Source organism: Erinaceus europaeus, chromosome 9 (genome assembly GCF_950295315.1).
Source record: "Erinaceus europaeus chromosome 9, mEriEur2.1, whole genome shotgun sequence".
NCBI lineage: Eukaryota > Metazoa > Chordata > Mammalia > Eulipotyphla > Erinaceidae > Erinaceus > Erinaceus europaeus.
The window spans coordinates 46,775,435-46,796,054 of record NC_080170.1 but is presented as its reverse complement, the minus strand read 5'-3'; the positions used below and the strand labels follow the sequence as shown (position 1 = coordinate 46,796,054).

Here is a 20,620-nt window from a genome sequence, read left to right as displayed (position 1 = left end):
CTGGAGAGGGCTTTCAGAGGCTCCGCAGGAACACCACAATACCCATGGCCAGGTGTGGGGCCTGCTCCAGGCCAGTGATTCACAGGCAGATGGGGCCAAACTGTCAACACTCCCAGGAACAGTCAGAATGAGCACCCAGAACAGAGAGTAACAGCAACTTGTATCCCAACACCCTGAGAGCAGAACACTACTGAACCAGCGTCACAACCCAGTGGACCTGATGACAGTCCTGGAGGGAGGTGATATTATTTTCCTCCTCTTGCAGATGACAACCCAGAACTTCACTCTGCGGTAACTGACTCTTGTTGGGACAGCTGGACACCTAAGCCTCCTCTGCCATAGAAAAACTGATAAGTGTACCCTGGAATTGTTCCTGCACACCGCGTCCGTCCCTCCCCCCAGTCGTCAACAACCATGTCAGCAGGCTACTTGACAGAGAAAGGCCAGTCGGGGCAAGAGAGTCACCAGAAGCTGTAATGGGTGCTGCTGGGGTGGCCCAGGCAGGAGGTGCTGATGGCTCACCAGAGAGTGCAGAGGAGAATGAACTGAGTTCACAGCAGGAAGAGGAGCTAGTTAGCCAGTCAGCCAACTGCTCTTCACCTACCCTGGCTTAGGGGAAGCCTGCTGATGACACCCCAGCACCTCTGAGGAGACCCTAGCATAACACTCACAGGCTGAGCCTCTTCACCATGCTCTTCCGAGGCTTGGGCGAAGTGGCACTGGTGTCTGGGGAAGCTTCAATCTCGCAGGAGAGGGTGTAGCTAGAGAGAGAGGAAGCACGTGAGGCCAGGGCTTGAGAAGGCAGTGTTCCATCACACATTTTACAGGAGAAAAGAACTGATGATTCGACAGGAAAAGGCACCCTGTGTTTCCCACCGCAGACGTAGAGCATGAGGATTTAAAAATCAGATCTGGTGGCTGGGGAGGTGTTGGGACTTTCAAGCACGAGGTTCTGAGTTCAGTCCCAGAATCACATGAAAATAAATGCTCTGGTTCTCTCTCTTGCTTTCAATAAATAAATAAATGTCAGATTTGAGAGATTCCCATATAAGCCTCTCCCCTCCACCCCACTCCCATCCCCTCCTCCCTGGTTGTTACACAGGTTGGGCTGGTCAGTTCTACGTGTGTCAGAAGCCTGGGCTTGGTACTCTGGAAGCTTCAGAAGCCAAAGATAGAAAAGGAAGAATTTTTCACAGCCTGGGAAGTGGCACAGTGGTAGAACTCTGGATGCAGAAGCAAGAATATCATATTGCCAGCACCACACACAGCAGAGTGCTGCTCTGCTCTGGTCTCCCTCACCCTATCCCATCTCACGAAATGAAGTAAAATTTTTTTTACTATACAAAATTTATATTGTCAAAATATCTTAAATGGCTGAGAAGGTAGAGAACAAAGCTTACATGTCTGAGGCATTCTTTCTCTCTCTCTCTCTCTCTCTCTCTCTCCCTCCCTCCCTCCCTCCCTCCCTCCCTCTCAAATTTTCATTTTAATGAATCTGGGAATGGGGCCTGGGATTTGTGAGCTTCTTCTTCTTCTTCTTCTAGCGTTTGCCCTTCTTCTGTAGCCAGTCAACAGCGTCAGGTTGAGCCTGATGTAAAGTTTCGAGACCTCCTTTGAATCTGGAGAGGTGGCAGTCGTTGACTATGTGGGTTATAGTCTGTCTGGAGCCGCAGGGGCAGTTCGGGTCGTCTCTGGCTCCCCAGCGATGGAACATAGCAGCGCACCGGCCATGGCCTGTTCGATAGCGATTGAGGAGGGCCCAATCATAACGTGCTAGGTCAAAGCCGGTTGACGCTTGCAGGGGTCTGTGATGAAGTGTTTGTTCTTTACCTCAGCTGACTGCCAACTCTGTTTCCAAGAGTCTGGAACAGAGAAGTACAGTGTAGGCGTAGGAGACCAGATTGGATGACAAGACGTCAAGCGTTGGACAGGATGGGCGAAGATATCCGCGTATATTGGCAGGTACGGTCGAGCGTAGACGTGGGAAATGAACTTAGATGATGCCGCATCCCGACGAATATCTGGCGGGGCGATGTTGCTAAGAACTGGCAGCCATGGAACCGGGGTGGAACGGATGGTTCCAGAAATTATCCTCATGGAGGAGTATAATTTGGAATCGACCAAGTGGACATGGGGGCTACGGAACCATACTGGGGCACAGTATTCTGCAGTGGAATAGCATAATGCCAGAGATGATGATCGTAGTGTGGAAGCGCTCGCGCCCCATGAGGAGCTGGCCAGTCTTGCAATGATGTTATTCCTCGCGCCCACCTTTGCTGCAGTTTTTATGAGATGTTCGTGAAATGACAGGGTGCGATCGAGAGTAACGCCAAGATAGACTGGCTGGGCTTCATGCCGGATTCTCGTATCGCCAAGCTGCACATTAAGCTCACGCGAGGCCGAGGCATGGTGTAGATGGAAAACAGATGATACCGTTTTTGCAGTGCTAGGGATTAGTCGCCATTTTTTACAGTAATCAGATATCAGAGACATGTCTTTCGTGAGTGTTTCCTCGAGGATGTCGAACTTGGATGCCTGAGTTGCACAGCAGATGTCATCGGCGTAGATGAACTTCCTTGAAGAAGTTTCTGGGAGGTCATTGATGTAAATATTAAATAGCGTAGGAGCCAGAACAGAGCCCTGGGGGAGGCCACTTGAGACAAGTCTCCATCTGCTAGACTTGTCACCCAGATGCACCCGGAATCTTCTGTTTTGGAGAAGAAACGATATAGTGTTGGCCACCCATGGAGGCAGGCATCTTGAGATCTTGACTAGGAGACCATGGTGCCAGACCGTGTCATAGGCTGCTGTGAGATCAACAAAGACAGCACCCATCTTTAAATTCTTTTGGAATCCATTTTCAATGTAAGTTGAGAGGGCCAGGACTTGTTTGCAGGTAGATCTTCCTGGGTGGAAACCAGCTTGGGCGGGTGATAGAAATTTCTCTGTAAGAGGAGAAATACGTGACAGAAGCAGCCTCTCAAGGAGTTTGTAACACACGGAGAGGAGAGAAATTGGTCTATAGCTGGCGGCCAGTGTTGGGTCTTTCTTTGGTTTCAAAACTGCTATTATCTTCACACGACGCCAAATTTTGGGCATAGATTCGGATTCCAAGATGTGGGACAGGAATGTAGTGAGCCACTTCTTTGCCGCAGGGCCCAAGTTAAGAATGAGTTCTGGGGTGATGTTATCATAGCCAGCAGCCGTTCCCGGTTTAACCCTCTTCAAAGCGTCTTCCAGTTCAGACAGTGTAAAGGGAGAGAGTTTTGGAGATGGACAAGATAAACGGAAGTGGGATGACCACTCATGGGAAATTTCTCTTTTCCAGACTGGGTCGATCTTAGCACGTCCAACTTGAGTTAGGTGACTGGCCACTGAGTTTGGAGATATGGGAGGATGGGAGACGGGAGAGGGTTGGCTACCAGCACCCAGACTATGAAGAAGCTTCCAGGCCTTCCTACTTGAGTGGGTGAAGTTCAGACTTTCCGTGAGTTGTTGCCAGCGGGCTTGGCATGCTGCATCCAGGGAGGCAATGAGATGGTCAGCCACATCTGGGTCGCCCGACTCATCATACTGCTTTAGTAGTTGCTCGCATTCAGCATCAAGACAAGGCGTATAGTTAGCACGTCTCCCACGAGGAATAGCTTGGGAAGCCGCTTTGAAGATGGCTTGGTGGAAGCGCCTGTAGGAATCTTCAGAGGGGATAGAGTTAATTGGAATTGCAGGAATAGATTTTTTGGTAAGATGACTGAACAGACGCCAGTTTGCTTTCCGAAAGTTCCATCTTAGTTTCTCCAAGCACAGAATCAGTGGGAGCTGGAGACCAATGTGGATGATAGCTGGGCGGTGATGACTGTGCGGGAAGATCTTGAGAACTTGTCTCGTAGCGGGAAAGGCTTGGCCATTGACTGTGCTAATCCAGCACAGGTCGGGTGACGAGTCTTTATTCCATCTAGCACTGTGAAAAGAGCCTGGCTGTTTGGGATCATATAATAGGAAGAGGTCATTCGCTAAAGCCCAGTCAGCTAAGATAGAGCCGTCAGCACGAGTGGAGGAATATCCCCAGTCTTGGTGATGACTATTAAAAGTCTCCAACGTAAACGGCTGGGTGATTCGGGCTAGGCAGGACCTCATTATCCCATGAGGCACTGGGAGGCTTATATACGTTGACGAGCTGAATAGTTCCAATAGTAATGGAGTTGTAGAAGGTCGAAGAGGCCGTGTGGTAAACATCCGCAAGATACGATTTAGCGTAGATGGCTCGGCCGTGTTTAGGATGGAGATTATAGCATATTAAATCGAATCCACTGATGGTGAATCGAGCAGCTTCATCGACTGCTATATGTGTTTCTTGTAGGCAAATAACATCTGCCTGATGCTGTATCGCCAATTGACCAATAAGAACGCGTTTGGCAAAGGACAGCCCCTCAACATTAAGTTGGAGGACTCGAAGAGCAGGACCAACAGCTTGAAAGCTGTCAGGAGTTGCTTGTTGCTGGCTTTGAAAGTGACTGGGATCCATGTGGATTCAGTCAGCTAGGAAGAATCATCAGTTTCCCCAATGAATGGGTACTCAAGGGATGCACCACAGGAAGGTCGATCCAATGCATCCCGTGAGTACCCATTGTGAGCTGAAGCCATGCAAGTCTGATGCACTGCTACTGGTGCTAATTCCCTGGCCCCAAAAGAAACCTTTAAAAATATACATCTATTTAGTAGGCCAGAAGGTGGGGCAGTGTAAAGTGTTGGACACTCAGGACTGAGATCCTGAATTTGATCCTCAGCCTACCAGACTGATGCTCTGGGTGTCTCTCCCCACCTCCTCCCATAAATACATACATACATACATACATACAAGGCAAGGGAAGTGGCTCAGTGGTAGAGTGTAGGACTTGCATATATGAAATATTGGGTTCAAGCCCTAGAACTAAATATGCTATAGCAGTGCTCCGATTTTTTTTCTCTCTCTCTCAAAAAAAAAAAAAAAGTCAAATTTTCTTTGGTGTAGTAGTGTTACACTTTGGGGGTAGAGGTGCTAAGTCTTAGACATATGTGGTCAAAACTACACTCATAAAAATCTTGTAACATGGTAAACCCTCAATTAAGTAAATAAAAAATAAAGTACAAATGCTGGAGCTCCAAACTGCTCCATGCAGGGCAGATGTGATTTTCATGGGTGCAGAAGGAGCCAGTCTCTAAATGCAAACACCTGTAGCTCTCATGGGAAGACAGATGCCCTGTGGTCTGAGTGGGTCGGGAATGGCAAGTGTGGTGAATGCTGACAGGGCAAGTTGCTAACGATGTGCATTTGTTAAGTGTCTAAAGGTGCATCCAGCTGGTTCGTTTAAGTGGAAGTATTGATCTGGAGATTATTCGAGCTGTAAAAAGTTCTATAAATAGTAAGGGGAAAATGGCCTTCATATAGCACATCTCCTGTAGTCCTTAAAAAGTCACTCCTGCTAGATTTTCCTTAAGTGTGAAGTTCCCGGCATGGTGTGTGTGTTCTATCCACGAGGGGGATGTCTATACAGACAGAAAGATGACTCAGACAGAATGAGCAGCACAGCAGAAAACACAGAGAGGCAGGGATGGCTTTGCTTCCACAAGGCAAAGGGAACGTCACCAGCTGAGGAATCCTCCCAGCCAAGGTTTTGTTTTAACATGGCAGGACCAATCCAGTATTTGATTTCAAAGAGCCTCAGAAACCTCCTGCTTCTCAGCTGAAGAGGCTGAGGCTCGTGGAGTCCCTTGAGCTGCTGACATTAACAGCTTCAGAACTTGGGCTGCACGGCTGGGCAGACTCCACACGGGTCGTTATGGTTCTTGTGTGTAGATTCTTTTTTTTTTCTTTCTTTTTTTTAAATTTTATTTATTTATTCCCTTTTGTTGCCCTTGTTGTTTTATTGTTGTAGTTATTATTATTGTTGTCGTTGTTGGGTAGGACAGAGAGAAATGGAGAGAGGAGGGGAAGACAGAGAAGGGGAGAGAAAGATAGACACCTGCAGACCTGCTTCACCGCCTGTGAAGCGACTCCCCTGCAGGTGGGGAGCCGGGGTTCGAACCGGGATCCTTATGCTGGTCCTTGTGCTTTGCGCCACCTGCGCTTAACCCGCTGCGCTACAGCCCGACTCCTGTGTGTAGATTCTTATTTATACACATCTTCCTCTCTAAAACTCAATATCCTAATTGACAAAATACTTGTTACCACTGACTATTTGATTCTCCCTGACAATCAACTTTCAAGAACCCCCCTGGTTTACAGCTGGGTCAGTAAATATTTTCTGTAAAGGAGCAGAAATTAAGTATTTCAGGCTCGGCAGGGGTCTCTGCTCCAGTTTGTCAACTCTGCCTCCACAGCATGAAAGAAACCATAGATGAGATGGAGAGGGACAGACTGTGCTCTGGCCAGGCTTTACTGATAAATACTAAAACCTGAAGTTCAAGTAGCTCTCATATTAGAAGACGGTTATTTTGTTCTTAACCACTAACAATGTGAAGCCCAGCAGTGGGCTGGGTTTAGCCTGCAGGGTCCAGTCAACCTCTGTCTGTACTGAGCCAACATTCAAGTGCTGGACCCTTCGTCTTTCCATGCTGGATGCTGTCACTCATGTCCCAGTCACTCCTGAGCCCTTACTGTCCCTCTGAATGCCCAGCTTGTCTGGCCACCAGGCATCTTCTTGTGTTCTCGCCTGCAATGTTCTCCTGGTGGAATCATTTTTGCTTTGTAGCCCAGCCCAGTATGAGCCTCTATGACTTCTTCCTTTACAGCATTTCAGTCACTCACTGCAAGGCATTTCTCCATGAATCTGTCTGTCTCCCCAGGAAACTCCCTGATAGCTCACAATAATTTAGCGAAAGACACAGTGGCAGGGGAAGTGGCTCAGCAACTACAGAGTGCAAGACTTGCAAACCAGGAGCCCATGGTTCAATCCCTGGCAGTGAACATGGCCAAAAGAAAACCCTGATTTGTCTCTCTTCTCTTTCTCTCACTAAATAATTAAACCTCTTAGAAAAATAGACACAGGTGGTGGCGGCGGCAATGACTAACAATTCAACAATGCTCTCCCCAGTGGAATTTCAGTTCCTCCTCAAAAACAAGTATTTCACAGCTGCCTAAGTCTACAAAAAGAAGTGAATGGTGAGGAGGAATCTGAAGGCCCATCTAACACAGGGACTCAGAGGCTCCCACAGCCCCAGGCTCCTCTGTTCACTGTAGAGCTGTGGGCTGGCTCCTAGGAGGAGCAGGGTTTGGGGTTTGGGCAGGGGCCACTTACCTCTCCTCCTCTGTCAGAAGCTGCTGCCTCTGGAACCAACGGATGAATCTCAGGTCGGGGGTCATGCAGTAGCTGTTGCAGGCAGACTGCAGGAGCTTAATTTGGGCAATCACCTCAAATTCCTACAGCAGACAACACCAAAAAGGAACAGTGAATAAGAAGGCTGATCACATATACATCATATATATATGACATCTGTTCAATGGGGGAGCATGCAGGTTGGGGAAAACGAGGAGGAAATTGTGCAGGAGAGTTCCTGGGTGTGGTCTTCCTTTGAAAGGCAGTATCTGAATAATCCAGAAATTCCAAGTCTGTCTTTTAAAAAATTATTTATTTATTGGATAGAGACAGTGAGAAATTGAGAGGGAAGGAGGAGATAGAGAGGGAGAAAGAGAAACACCTGTTTCAACACTCGTGAAGCTTCCCCCTGCAGGTGGGGAGTGGGGGCTTGAACCTGGGTCGTTGCACACTGTAATGTCTGTACTTAACCAAGAATACCATTCCCCGGCACCCAGACATTCCAACACTGAATTTCAGAATTTCCTGCATGCTCACATTGCCAGTCTGCCTTGCTTGTTGAAAAATGATTTATCTGAATAAAACAGAGATCACAGTATAAAACTGTAACTACTGACAGTTATGGTGGCTTCTCCCTCATCTTTTCCTTTTCTTTCTAGGAAAACACACTCAAAAAATTATATTTAAATTTGACTGCTCCTGAAATATATTTTTAAAATTCCATTTCCTAAAAAAAGAAAGAAAAAATGGTTTTAAATCAGGAAGCTCCCCACCCCCATTTTCTTCAAGTCTCACCCTCAATAAATACATTTTGGGAGGACTGAATATCTAAACAGCCTTGGGCCTCATAAACTTGAATGTTTAGATTTTCCAAATCCTTGGGTTATTATTACTCCAGTAAATCATCTAACTAAGTCTTTTAAAGCTCACAAGAGAAGCAATTCTATAGTTGAGTCCACAGTTGTTTATAGTTCTTTAGATGCTTCAAAAAAGACGTTTTCAAAGTCAGAAGTGGGTATAAATAAGTTTGAGCTTTGGGTTTTATACTCAATTTTCCAAAAATATCAATAAAATAAGCTAGTTTAAAAATTAAAAAAAAAAAAACAGGGTTCTTCTGAAGTTAAAGGACAAAGACGGGTAACTATGGAGGGAAAGACTAAATCCGTTTACTCTCATGGAGCACTAGCAAAGGCAAGTCAACTGGCAGATACCCTGATGCCAGTTCCCCATCCAGGCCCTGGACTCTGACCTTAAATAACACTTGTCATTATCTTAAAGAAGAAAGTCTCCATGATCGTGGATGGAAGACCTTCATTGTCTTCATTAGTGAATCTTTTTTTTTTACCAAAGCACTGCTTGGCTCTGGCTTATGGTGATGTGGGGGACTGAACCTGGGACTTTAGAGCCTCACACATAGAATCTCTTTCCATAACCATTATGCTATCAACTGCCCCCCTCCTGCCCAGCGATTTTTTTTATATATATATTTTAAATATTTATTTTATTTATTTATTCCCTTTTGTTGCCCTTGTTGTTTGATTGTTGTAGTTATTATTGTTGTTGTCGTTGTTGGATAGGACATAGAGAAATGGAGAGAGGAGGGGAAGACAGAGAAGAGGAGAGAAAGATAGACACCTGCAGACCTGCTTCACCGCCTGTGAAGCGACTCCCCTGCAGGTGGGGAGCCGGGGTTCGAACCGGGATCCTTATGCCGGTCCTTATGCTCTGTACTGACAACCCTGATTAAGTTAACTTTATCTGAGTCTTGACTTCCTCTCTTGTGAATGGAAGATGATGAAATCTATCCTGCGGGCCTTTTGGAGGATGAGAACATGCCAAGAATAGTGGTATATGATAAATATTCAACAAATGCTCATTTGTGCCTTTTCCTGTCTCTACAAATTTAAGTTTCTTCATTTCCACTGTGCCCAGAAAAGGAAAAATGGAATCCCATAACCAAGACTTCTACTTACCCTTCTTCTTTTCTCAAAGTTTATCAGCCCACCCTAAAAAACAATAAATAAATAAATAAAAGTGAGAAACTCAGATACATTGAAGCACAGCCATCTATTGTCCTATGCACCAGTAAAATAGATCAAAGGGGTGAAGTCAAAATCACAGAGGAGATCTGAATCAGAACTTCAGTGGAAGAAGAGAAGCATCACGTGCTACAAGAAAAAGCATCTTTTTTTTTTTTTTCCTCCAGGGTTATTGCTGGGCTCGGCTCGGTGCCTGCACCACAAATCCACTGCTCCTGGAGGCCATTTCCCCCGCACTTTGTTGCCCTTGCTGTTGTAGCCTCGTTGTGGTTACTATTATTGCCATTGTTGATGTTGTTCGTTGTTGGATAGGACAGAGAGAAATGGAGAGAGAAGGGGAAGACAGAGAGGGGGAGAGAAAGATAGACACCTGCAGACCTGCTTCACCACCTGTGAAGCGACTCCCCTGCAGGTGGGGAGCCGGGGGCTCGAACCAGGATCCCTACGCCGGTCCTTGCGCTTTGTGCCACATGCGCTCAACCCACTGTGCCACCGCCCGACCCCCAGAAAAAGCATCTTTTAATTGTCATAAGGAAGGACAGGCAGATGTCTCCAAATGTCTGAAACCAACTAAAAGAGTGAAGACAAAGAAGCCGTACGTGTCCCAGTACGAGTACAGAGCCAGCAGAGACAAGCACTTGGGTAACTGTTCCACTAAACGCCTCTTCTTGGCCCAAAGCAACAACAACAGATGGTCCCTGACTCACACTGGGACCCAAACTATCATTAGTTCATCAGAAGGGAAGTGGCTTCTACAGAGCATCAGGAAAAGTTCAGTTTCAATTCTTCATCCCATCAGTCCCAATTCTCAGTAAAGCTGAACTTAGCCTCTATATTACTGGGTGATCCCCAAAACCCCAGCACCGAGGAGTGTTTCCTGAGATAAGCTGAGGCAGAGCACGTAAAGATTTTGGGAAATGCAAAGTGGAAGCGCATGTTACAACATGGGTGGAAGAGTAAAACTGCTGTCACTCGAATGCTGAGTGAGTCAAAGCAGGGGTTCCCGTGCAACTGGTAGGGAGGGAAGGGGATGCAGAGACAGTCTGTGTTCTGTTTCTAAATTGGGAGACAGCTCACCCAACACAACATGCACCTAAACTGTAGTGAGACCCTGGCTTTGAACCTCCCACCACACGGTAGGTTCATCGTGGACAGCAACAGAGAAGCTTCACGGATGGTGGAGAGGTGCCGTGGTGTTTCTCCTTTCTCTGTTTGTCTCTCCTCTCTCTTTCCTCCTTTCAAAATAATAGAGACTAGAAATTGGGCCAGAGAAGCTACTCAGCACTATTGCAAAGTTCTGGGATCATTTCCCAGTGCCACATAAAAATATGAAATCCCAGTTTAAATATCACATTGCTTTTCCACTTAATATGCTAATATCAAGTGGTCAGAGAAATGGAGACTCATATGCTTGAGCCTCCAGGTTTGATCCCTGATGTCACATGTACTAACATCATGCCCTGACTTTCCTTTCTCTCTCTCTCTCTCTCTCTCTCTCTCTCTCGATACCCTCTCTACTTCATATGAAATAAATAAAACAAATCTTTAAAAGTATGTTAATACTGATACTAATAAGCAATTTTTTTAACTTTTTTTTCCCTCCCTGATCTGAAAGTTCATGCCTTAGAGTAGGTACTAAATAATGCACATTATAAAAGGAACACGTAAACTCTCACAAGTTTAACTGACTTTCTTCCCCTTCCTTCCCCGTACCCCACACCCTATCCAGAGAATGTCAGGGCATGTTAGATGTCATGTCCCTGGTTCCACTTGCTAAAGACTTACTGTTCAACATCTGGGACTTGCTCAACTCCACCCTTCTGAGAAGCATCCATTAGGGCCTGTCTGGAGCTTAGTCTATCAACCACAGCCTGCTTGGATGTTCACCTGCTTTGATGCTTACCACCTGGGATTCCTCGTCTTTGTGTCCCTAACAGAACCCGGCACAAGGCCATTGACCTCACAGGCCCTTAGCAGGTGCCATGATCAATGGTTGCCTGTCTGAGGTATTCTCACGCCTCTGTGCCTACATCAATGTGGCAGGCCCCCCTTCCCCTGTACAGAGTTCACCCAATGTAGTGGGGTCTATCCTCTCCACCTGCACAGAGCTCACCTCAATATAGTCCTGCAGGGCTGTGTCCAGCATGGTCAGGTCAGTGAGGAAGGTGCCCAGGTAGGGCACAGTCCCCTGCATCACGCCCTGTGGAGCAAGCACAGCAAATGTGTCTCATGACAGGAATGTTCAAGGTTTTGGGGTTCACCTGCCCCTCACTGAAGCTGCTAGATGAGGCCACACTTGTCACCACCAAGACATGTGAGTCCTTCAGGGGCTCCAGTGGCTATAGTCTGTCCCTCCCACCCCCCTGAATTGTTCAAAATCTCATCCTGGACAAAAATCAACTTTCACTTTTTATCTTTATTTATTTATTAAATAGAGACAGCCAGAAATCGAGAGGGAAGGATGAGAGAGAGAGAGAGAGAGAGAGAGACCTGCAACACTGCTTCACCACTTTCCCCTGCAGATGGGGACCAGGGGCTCGAACCTGGGACCTTGTGCACTGTAACATGTGTGCTTAACCAGGTACCAACTTTCACTTTTTAATATCTACTTTTAATTTGACTTTGAACCAGTGTGTGGTTCACAGGCGTCATGTGCAGAAGGGCTAAGCCATTCACAAATGCTCCCCACAAGGGTGTAGCCTTCCCGAGGAGGAGAAACTCCTCTCAGTGGGGACGGAAGATCTATAGCCCATCAGTCTCGTCTTTTGGAGCCTCCCAGTCCACACCCCACCCTGACTAAAGTTATGAGAGTTATTAAAAATAAAGCTAAAGGTGATCACATGACCTAGGAGGTGGCACAGTGGTGAGAAAAACTGGACTTCAAAGCATGAGGTCCAAAGTTCAGTCCCTCATTTCACGTGCCAGAGTGATGCTTCGGTTTTCCTTCTCTCTCTCCTATTAATAATGCTTCTAACAGTTAGTGGTGGTACAGTACACCTGGTTGAGCATAAATGTTACAGTGCTCAAGGACCCAGGTTCAAGCCCCTGGTCCCCACCTCCAGGAGGAAAGCTTCACAAGTGGTAAAGAGTACTGCAAGTGTCTTCCTCTGTCCCTTCCTCCCTATCTCCTCACTCTTTCTCTATCCAATAAATAAATAAATACTTATTTTAAAAAAATAAAAGCTGTGGGAGTTGGGCGGTAGCGCAGAGGGTTAAGCGCAGGTGGCACAAAGTGCAAGGACCAACATAAGAATCCCGGTTCGAGCCCCTGGCTCCCCACCTGCAGGGGAGTCACTTCACAAGCGACTTTCTGTCCCCTCTGTCTTCCCCTCCTCTCTCCATTTCTCTCTGTCTTATCCAACAACGACAACATTAATAACAACAACAACTACAATAATAAAACAATAAAGGCAACAAAAGGGGATAAATAAATAAATAAATTAATTAATTAAATAAAATCTAGTGGTGATGATAGCTCTTCTTCCAGAGGAAGGAAGGAGCGCTTCTCTTGAGAATGGAACATTGGAGAGCTTTGGTTTATCTTGGATTGGGGAGGAAAGCTAGAAAACACCTAGAAGGTCTGGAGGCCTTCAAGTTCAGAGACAACACTCCCCTGTAGGGAGAGCAGCCCAAGGATCTCAAGGTCAGTGTAGCAGCAGCTTCTACATGCAGGTAGACAGAAGATAACAGGAGGGTGTACGGTAGCACAGCGGGTTAAGTGCACATGGTGCCAAACACAAGGACCGGCATAAGGATCCCGATGGAGCCCCTGGCTCCCCACTTGCAGGGGAGTTGCTTCACAGTTTGTGTCTCTTTCTCTCCCCCTCTCTGTCTTCCCCTCCTCTCTCCATTTCTCTCTGTCCTAGCTAACAACAATGACATCAATAACAACAATAACCACACCAACAATGAAAAACAACAAGGGCAACAAAAGGGAAAATAAATAAATATACAAAATATATAAAAATATATTTTCTAAAAAAATCACACAAAATAAATAAATTAAATAACAGGAGGGAGGGCTGGAAACACCCACAGAAATCCCAGGCACTCCCAGACAGGCTTATCTGACGCTCAGTGTTTAGATCCTAGTAGGGTACAATGGGAGTAACACTGCCTTGCAGGCCTGCTAGGGTAACAGAGGAAAATTGAGGCCAAGGGAGGAGCACCCTTCTGAAATCGCAGGCGACCTCCAGATTGAAGGGACAGGTGGAGGAGGTGGAGGGCCCCAGAGTTTGGGGAGACCAACAGCCCTACCCACCATGTCCTTCTGGAGCTGGAGCCGCCGCTGAGTCCGCTTCTGGTTTTCCTTCACGCTGCTGTCCAGGTTTGCAAATTTTGAGGTTCCTTCCTAAAAAACAGAAGCACACACAAAGGACAGTGATGGAGTGTGGCCTCAAAAGTAGCAAAGGGGTGTCTAGTTATGGACAAAGAAATCATGCCAAGTACAGAAGTGGCCTGTAGGCCCCAGACTGGGTCCCATAGACACATGGCTGGTCTATGGCGAGTGGTCTGGATGTAACGGGTGGCCTGGTTGGCCTGTTCCCCTCAATTTGATAAAAAAAAAAAAAAAAAAGATCCCATGATTGGGTTACAGTATGAATTACCAACACAAGGTGGGTAATTTCTGGAACTGGGGACAATTTCTCCACATCTCAAGTGTTCCTGAAGGAGTCACATGTTCTGAGCGGAAGATCTTTCTCTCTAGTTTGTGATTTCCTGAGAGTGGTCTAAAATGCATGTAAGAGAAAAGGGAAGATTTCTGAGATATTTTCTTTCCTCCTTTTTTTTTTCCCCTCCACCAGAGTTATCACTGAGGCTCAGTGCCTGCATGACAAATCCACCACTGCAAGTCCTCCCCCTGCCCCCATTACAACAGAGACAGAAAGAAATAGGGTTTCTGTGAAAGAGAGAGGAAGAGGGAGAAGGAAAGTGAGTAAGAGTGACTCCTGCAGGTGGGGGCTGGGGGATCGAACCTAGATACTTGTGAACAGTGACTTCTGTGCTTTGTAGATGCACCACTGCCTGCCCCTCTATGGTATTTACTTTGTTCTGTGAAACCTGCTCCTAGAATCGTAGCACACAGCAGGGCCCTTGTCAACAGAAGTCAGACCCTCAAGAGACTCCTCCCTTTTTCTCCCCAACTCTGCCTTCCCAAGCTGCCCCTCTGATATGGAAGTATCACCACTGACCCTCCCTGCTGACACCCTCAGGAGAGATGGCCACCCCCTCTCCTCCTGTCTACTGTCACAACCAACTCCTTCAGAGACTGAGTCATCTCCACTCTGCTGAGTGAACAGTGTTTTCAGTTCAGTGCCTTCGGGGTCTTGTTAAATTCTCATTTCCCAGGAAGTGCATGAATGGAAGGGCCATTTCACAATTCAGTGGCATAAAGCCTCTTCACTCGTTTTTTTCCCTTGGTCAGCTCATCCTGACTTTTTGCCTTTCATAACTAGTGACCTTCACTACTACACAGCTGCATGGGGTGCTCTTCCAGTCACAGGTCATTTCCGTTTCATCAGTTGTTGCCCAGGCTCAGTGTAGCACTGGGGACAGAACCCAGAGGGACCTGTTGTCTATTTTAATTCTCCTTACTCCACACGAATAAGCGCAGGAACCCTTGGATGACCTCCTACTTCTAGTTCTTCCTGGAGGTAAATTAAAGTAGCCTACGATGTGCTGTTTCCTGCACTACAGGACGTGAGGATTTTCTTGGAGTGAGAAGTATGTCCAACTTGGGTTGTCCACCTCTTTCCCATGTGTTAGTATTTCTGGTCCCCTTCCAGTCTCTCCATCAATAGAAACATAAGATGTGGGGGTTATCACTGATGCATCGAAGATTTGTCTTTTTTTAAATATTTATTTATTCATTTTCCCTTTTTGTTGCCCTTGTTGTTTTTATTGTTGTAGTTATTATTGTTGTTGTTATTGATGTTCTTGTTGTTGGATAGGACAGAGAGAAATGGAAAGAGGCGGGGGAGACAGAAAGGGGGAGAGAAAGACACCTCCAGACCTGCTTCACCGCTTGTGAAGCGACCCCCCTGCAGGTGGGGAGCCAGGGGCTCGAACCGGGATCCTTACGCCGGTCCTTGTGCTTTGCGCCACGTGCACTTAACCTGCTGTGCTACCGCCCAACTCCCGCATCAAAGATTCTTAATAAGGATCTCAGGAAAGTTAAGGCTCTTGGAATCTCAGAACAGAGATGAAAGGAATCTCAGGAGAGCAAGCAGGACAATCTAGGAAAGACAAAGACCTGAGTGGTGGAGCTAGAAGACTTGATTTCCTCGAGGAAAAGATTTCACCCCTGGTGAAAAATGAAAAGGCTGGTACTTCAAGCTCTAGTGTTTTCCAAACGAGTATTGACCGACAACCTGCCAGACAACAGCATCTGTGTCTTCCTTCCTTGGCCCACAAATCCTTTGCTCCACAAAGCCCGACAACACCAGTTTTCCTGCAGCTTCTGGAAAAGTCGCATGTTTTGTGATTTCCTCCTCCCTCTTCGCTGATCACACCCATACTCTTAGTGACTCTTCCGTCAAAGTCATCTTGTTTCTCACTAGACTAGTGTCTTTGGAATACCATCTAGTTCCATGTCGTTCATCATCGCCTGTGATGTCATGAATTTGAAATCCTTTCCCCTCCCTCAACTTACCCTCCTCCCCCTCCCCCACTCACTCTCTTACTCACTCTCTCACCTCTTATCTTCTGCACCCTCTGTCCTTCTCTCTCCCTGCTCAGGTCCCACTTTCTCACCTTCTATCTCCATCTCTAACTAACTTCAGCTGCCCTCCTCCAGCCTGTTCCTGGGTCTCCCAGGGGCCTCTACTGCTAGGGCACCACCAGTCAGGTGCTGGATCCTTCACAGTCAGTGCTGGTTCAATCTCAGCTCAGATATCATCTGAATATTAGGTTTTCACTGTCCTAGATACACATCTCCCCCAGAACCATGTTCCTGCACTTCTTCTTGCAGTGGTTTGTATCTGTTGAACTAGGGAGAATGCTCACTGAAGCTCCCTCAAACCAGGAAGATTTGGTGATAATTCTGTTTCCCATTGTTCTGAAACATGTGAGCTTGTTCACCTGCTTAGAATGATGCAGTTTCCAGAAGTCAGAAGGAGATAACAGGTTTTCAGGAAAAAATATTAACACTTCTTCCAACAAGTGAAAGGAGAGCCATTTCCATAAATGATAACGTGGTCTCTGCCATGCTAGTATAGTGAGGTCACACTACTCTCACCCTGAGGGAGACAGGCAGGTGGTTCACAGAAGACAGGGCCACCCCACCCTCAGCCAGCACAATTCAAGGAGGACCAAATTAGAAACATGGGCCCACCAGCGACTTTTCTCAGTGCTTCTTTTAAGACACTAGCTAATTTTTTTTTATAACTGTTCTGAGAATTATCACCCAGAATTACATGCTTTGTGTGATGAATGATCAACAAAGCTGACTAGAAAGTGACCCATGGAGACATATGGATGGAGGCAAACATTCCAGTCTCGTGGGTGATGATACACAGACCACATGAGCTCATGGCCAAGTCCTCCCTTTCTTTGGGATCAGAGCCACATACAGCTGAGCGCACTGGGGTGAGAGTCTACATGGAAGGGGGGCTTATGGACTCTTCGATGTCAGCACAAGCACTGTCCTTCTCAGGTTTAGCCACCAGGTCACAGGCTATACTGGGCTGGGTTTATCTGCTTTTAAAGGATGACTCAGAGCTGCCGGGACTTCACTGTGTGGCTCCAGTCAGTCTAGCTTCAGACTGCTGACAGGGACAGCACTAAGCCCTCTACCCACTGGATGAGTTTCCACTTAAAAGCCTGCCTATCCAACAGGACTCAAGGCGGAAAGTAATGCTATTGTTTAGTGTGTTGTCAGTGGACTGGGATCCAGTAGGTCATTTCCAAAGTCAGATGTCAGCAGCAGCAGTCCTGGCCCCACCCTCTGCTCAGAGAAGGGCTAAGAGTGGGAAGGTTGTTGACGCCATGAGTATGCGGAGGCCCCTCTGCTCACACAGCCCCACAGGGGTTCTGGACACCTGCTACATTCTAGTAGGAGTGAACCAGTAAAGCAGAGGGACCCTGTGCCTGGCTGTGAGGAACTTCCGGAGCATGCAGTGACCACAGGCAGATGGCAGAAGCACTAGGAGAGGGAGCACATCTAGAAGAACCTAGTCAAGTGGAAGGCTACCAGAAGATGCCCAAATTGAGCCAGTAAGGGAGCTACTCAGCCACTGGATCTCTGTGATCCAGTGCTGGGTCAGGCATAGCTCAGAAGCTAATGGTAATTATCCAAACAGGAGCCCAGAAGCAGAAGAGCCAGGATGCCCTTACAGGAACATCTGATGGGTGGTCATCAACTGGAGGCCTTCACTGAGAAACCTGTCTCCACTGGACTCTCATTCCTACCCCAAAATGTCTGCAGAAGCCCAAGTAAGTAGTGTAGACATCACACACTTTCACCCTGTCAGTGGACTTTAGCTTTGTATGTACAGAACTCACCAAGTGCTACAAATAACCTCCATGTGCATGGTACCTTCAAGCATGTTTAGTCACACCTCAAAATAATTCTGTGAGGTCAGCAGATGAAATGCTTCAGTCTCCTCTTTACAGAAAAAGAGAATGAGAGCAAGAACCCCCTAACTGCGCAGATCCGGACTTTTCCCTACGGAAGAACATCTTGTACCATCTTAGAAGTCTGAAAACTGTCTGCATAGAAATCTCCACCCTCCACAGGAGACTGGCATACTTGAGCCAACATGGCTGCCTCTCCAGCCCCAGGCCCAGGATGAGTGAGCAGCAGATTTGGCTCCTCTCTGAAGTGTTACCTGAGCTACCCATGGGGGGAGGGTAGTAGCTACCATGCCAGGGGGAGGCAGTGAGTGTCAGCTGGCCCATGACAGTTCTGTGGTTCTTCTCCACCAGGGGTCTCAGTATGGCTACTAGACTACTTTCCTTGGCTCCTGCCTGTATCCACCAACTAGCAGTTAAACTCTGGGTCAGTAATACTCATCTTCCCACATATTGCTAGGAGACGTCAGAGGCAACCGGCTATACCATTTGCCCCTGCAGTGCAGAAGCTCTGGGTTCAGTAAATCCTGCTGACTGACAGATTGTGCAACTTCACCCAAATAAAGGATGTGGGATTACAGGCTTGGCCGCCACCATTCTGGGAGGAGTTTTGCTGAGAAGGAATATTCCAGGGCCTCTCACCCACCTAACTGGCAACCTTGGTATTTGCAGAACAGCTCGTGAAGGAGGGAGCTAACACAAGCACTGGTTTCACAATCTTCTTGCATAACTACCATACCAAGGAGCTGGGCTTGGAATTTCTTAGCCCTGAACTTCTTGGATATAGGCAAAATACACTCTCTTCTGGTCACTTTGCACCTTCTCCCAGAACTGAAGAAACTAAAAGACTTAAGCTACTCTTCTCTTGTATGGAGTTCAGAGCTTCCAACAGGGATGCCCCTTGCCTCCAACAATGAGCACTCCTCTCACTGGCTATGCTTCCCAGCTACCAGTTAGACCCATCACAACAGTCCCTCCATCCTCCCCACCCATCTCCTATCCTTCCCAGCCCACACCGAGCCCCAACAGCAACCCCCAACCCCCCAATCCTCCCCTCCACTCCCCTCACCCCCAACACTGCCTCCTAGCCCCACCAGAAGTCTTACCTTCATCAGTAGTTCCCGGCTGGTCAGGTGGTTATTATGGTCAGAGAAGATATCAGAAAGTTCCTCAAACATCAGCATGCGGTCTCTGGAAGAGGCATGAAGAGACTATTCACGAGGGAAGAGCTAGTAAAGGCCAGCACCTGCGGGCTGCACTGATCAGGCTGGGTGGCTGATGAGCCTTGTCCCCACTCAACTGGCTTTGCGTTTTCAAGGTGGTCACATGGGCAACTGCATGAACCCAGGGATATTTTTTCACCGACAAAGGACTGTTAAATGATGATGTCACATGAAGTCTTTCATCTCTAAGAGCAGAGAGTCCCTCCAGTTAGAGATGAAGAGGCCATGCTTCCTGGTGCTCTAAGCTGAGGCTGTGAAGCCACACTCCTCAGCTCACAGGCCAGTGCTCCTTTTCCCCAAGTCAGAGAAGATGGTGGGACCAGCCTGGCTCTGGAGGCACAGGGGGAAGGGTTCAAATTCCCAAGTGAACTTAGACTGGTTGTTTCACTTTCCGGAGCCTCAAATTCTTTCTCTCTACAATGGGAAGAATGATGGTCCCTCAAGGATGACTGTGATACCATAAGGCACCTACTGTGACCTATCCTTTTCCAGCACACTCTATGTCTCCAGCTTTGTGCTTTCTCCATGGCTCCCTCCCAGGCTCCCGAGTGAGTGACTCTGAGGGCAAGGAATGAACAAGGGTGACAGCATTCTATTTGCAATATTCCCATTGCTGTGAGAATATCTTTATATGTGTCTATAAGGAGTTTAATGTTACTCATTTACAATGAAGAAAACCAAGAGAACTATTTACATTTTGGAAAAATAAGAATGGGTGGGAGTGCAGTGGGTTAAGCGCACATGGCGCAAAGCACATGGACCGATGTAAGGATCCTGGTTTGAGCTCCTGGCTCCCCACCTGCAGGGGAGTCGCTTCACAAGTGGTAAAACAGGTCTGCAGGTGTCTATCTTTCTCTCCCCCTTCCTGTCTCCCCCTCCTCTCTCCATTTCTCTCTGTCCTATCCAACAACAATGACAGCAGTGACAACAATAATAATAATAACAAAAAAAGGGCAACAAAAGGGAAAAAATAGCCTCAAGGAGCAGTGGATTCGTAGTGCAGACACTGAGCCCCAGAGATAACTCTGGAGACAAAAAAAAAAAAGAAAGAAAGAAAGAAAGAACTTAATTAAACAAACAGAAATAAATGTCTCTCTACTGAAAGTTACTAATGTAAAGGGTTATATGGAAAGTGATATAGTAAGAGAGACTATTTGTCCCCATTCCTTAAATTTGCAGTGGAATTAAAAAAAAAAAGAAAGAAAGCTAATATGCAAGTGTCTTCCCTGAGGGACAGTGACACACTTTCCTAGCATCCCTGATAAAACATGAACCATGGGGGTCGGGTGGTGGTGCACCAGGTTAAGTGTAAATATTACCAAGAGCAAGGACCCTGAGTTTGAGTCCCAGCTCCCCACCTGCAGGGAGTCCACTTCATGAGTGGTGAAAAGGTCTGCAGGTGTTCATCTTTCTCTCCCTATCACCTCCCTATCCTCTCTCAATTTCTTTCTGTCCTACCTAATAAAAAAAAAAATAGGAAGAAAAAGGAAAAAAT

General features: G+C 47.0%; 1 protein-coding gene across 8 annotated transcripts in view; it reads right to left on the bottom strand.

Moving 5' to 3' along the window:
• RGL1 (ral guanine nucleotide dissociation stimulator like 1) overlaps positions 1-20,620 on the bottom strand; it is a 223,560-nt gene that overhangs the window by 8,711 nt on the left and 194,229 nt on the right. For all 8 annotated transcript variants that reach the window (XM_016188465.2, XM_060197817.1, XM_016188467.2 and 5 more), the window contains 6 exons: positions 19,009-19,093; positions 13,593-13,682; positions 11,445-11,531; positions 9,266-9,298; positions 7,275-7,396; positions 672-761 (listed from right to left, as the gene is read on the bottom strand). In XM_016188465.2, coding sequence (XP_016043951.1) covers positions 672-761; positions 7,275-7,396; positions 9,266-9,298; positions 11,445-11,531; positions 13,593-13,682; positions 19,009-19,093 — 507 coding nt within the window. The remainder of the gene's footprint in view (positions 1-671; positions 762-7,274; positions 7,397-9,265; positions 9,299-11,444; positions 11,532-13,592; positions 13,683-19,008; positions 19,094-20,620) is intronic.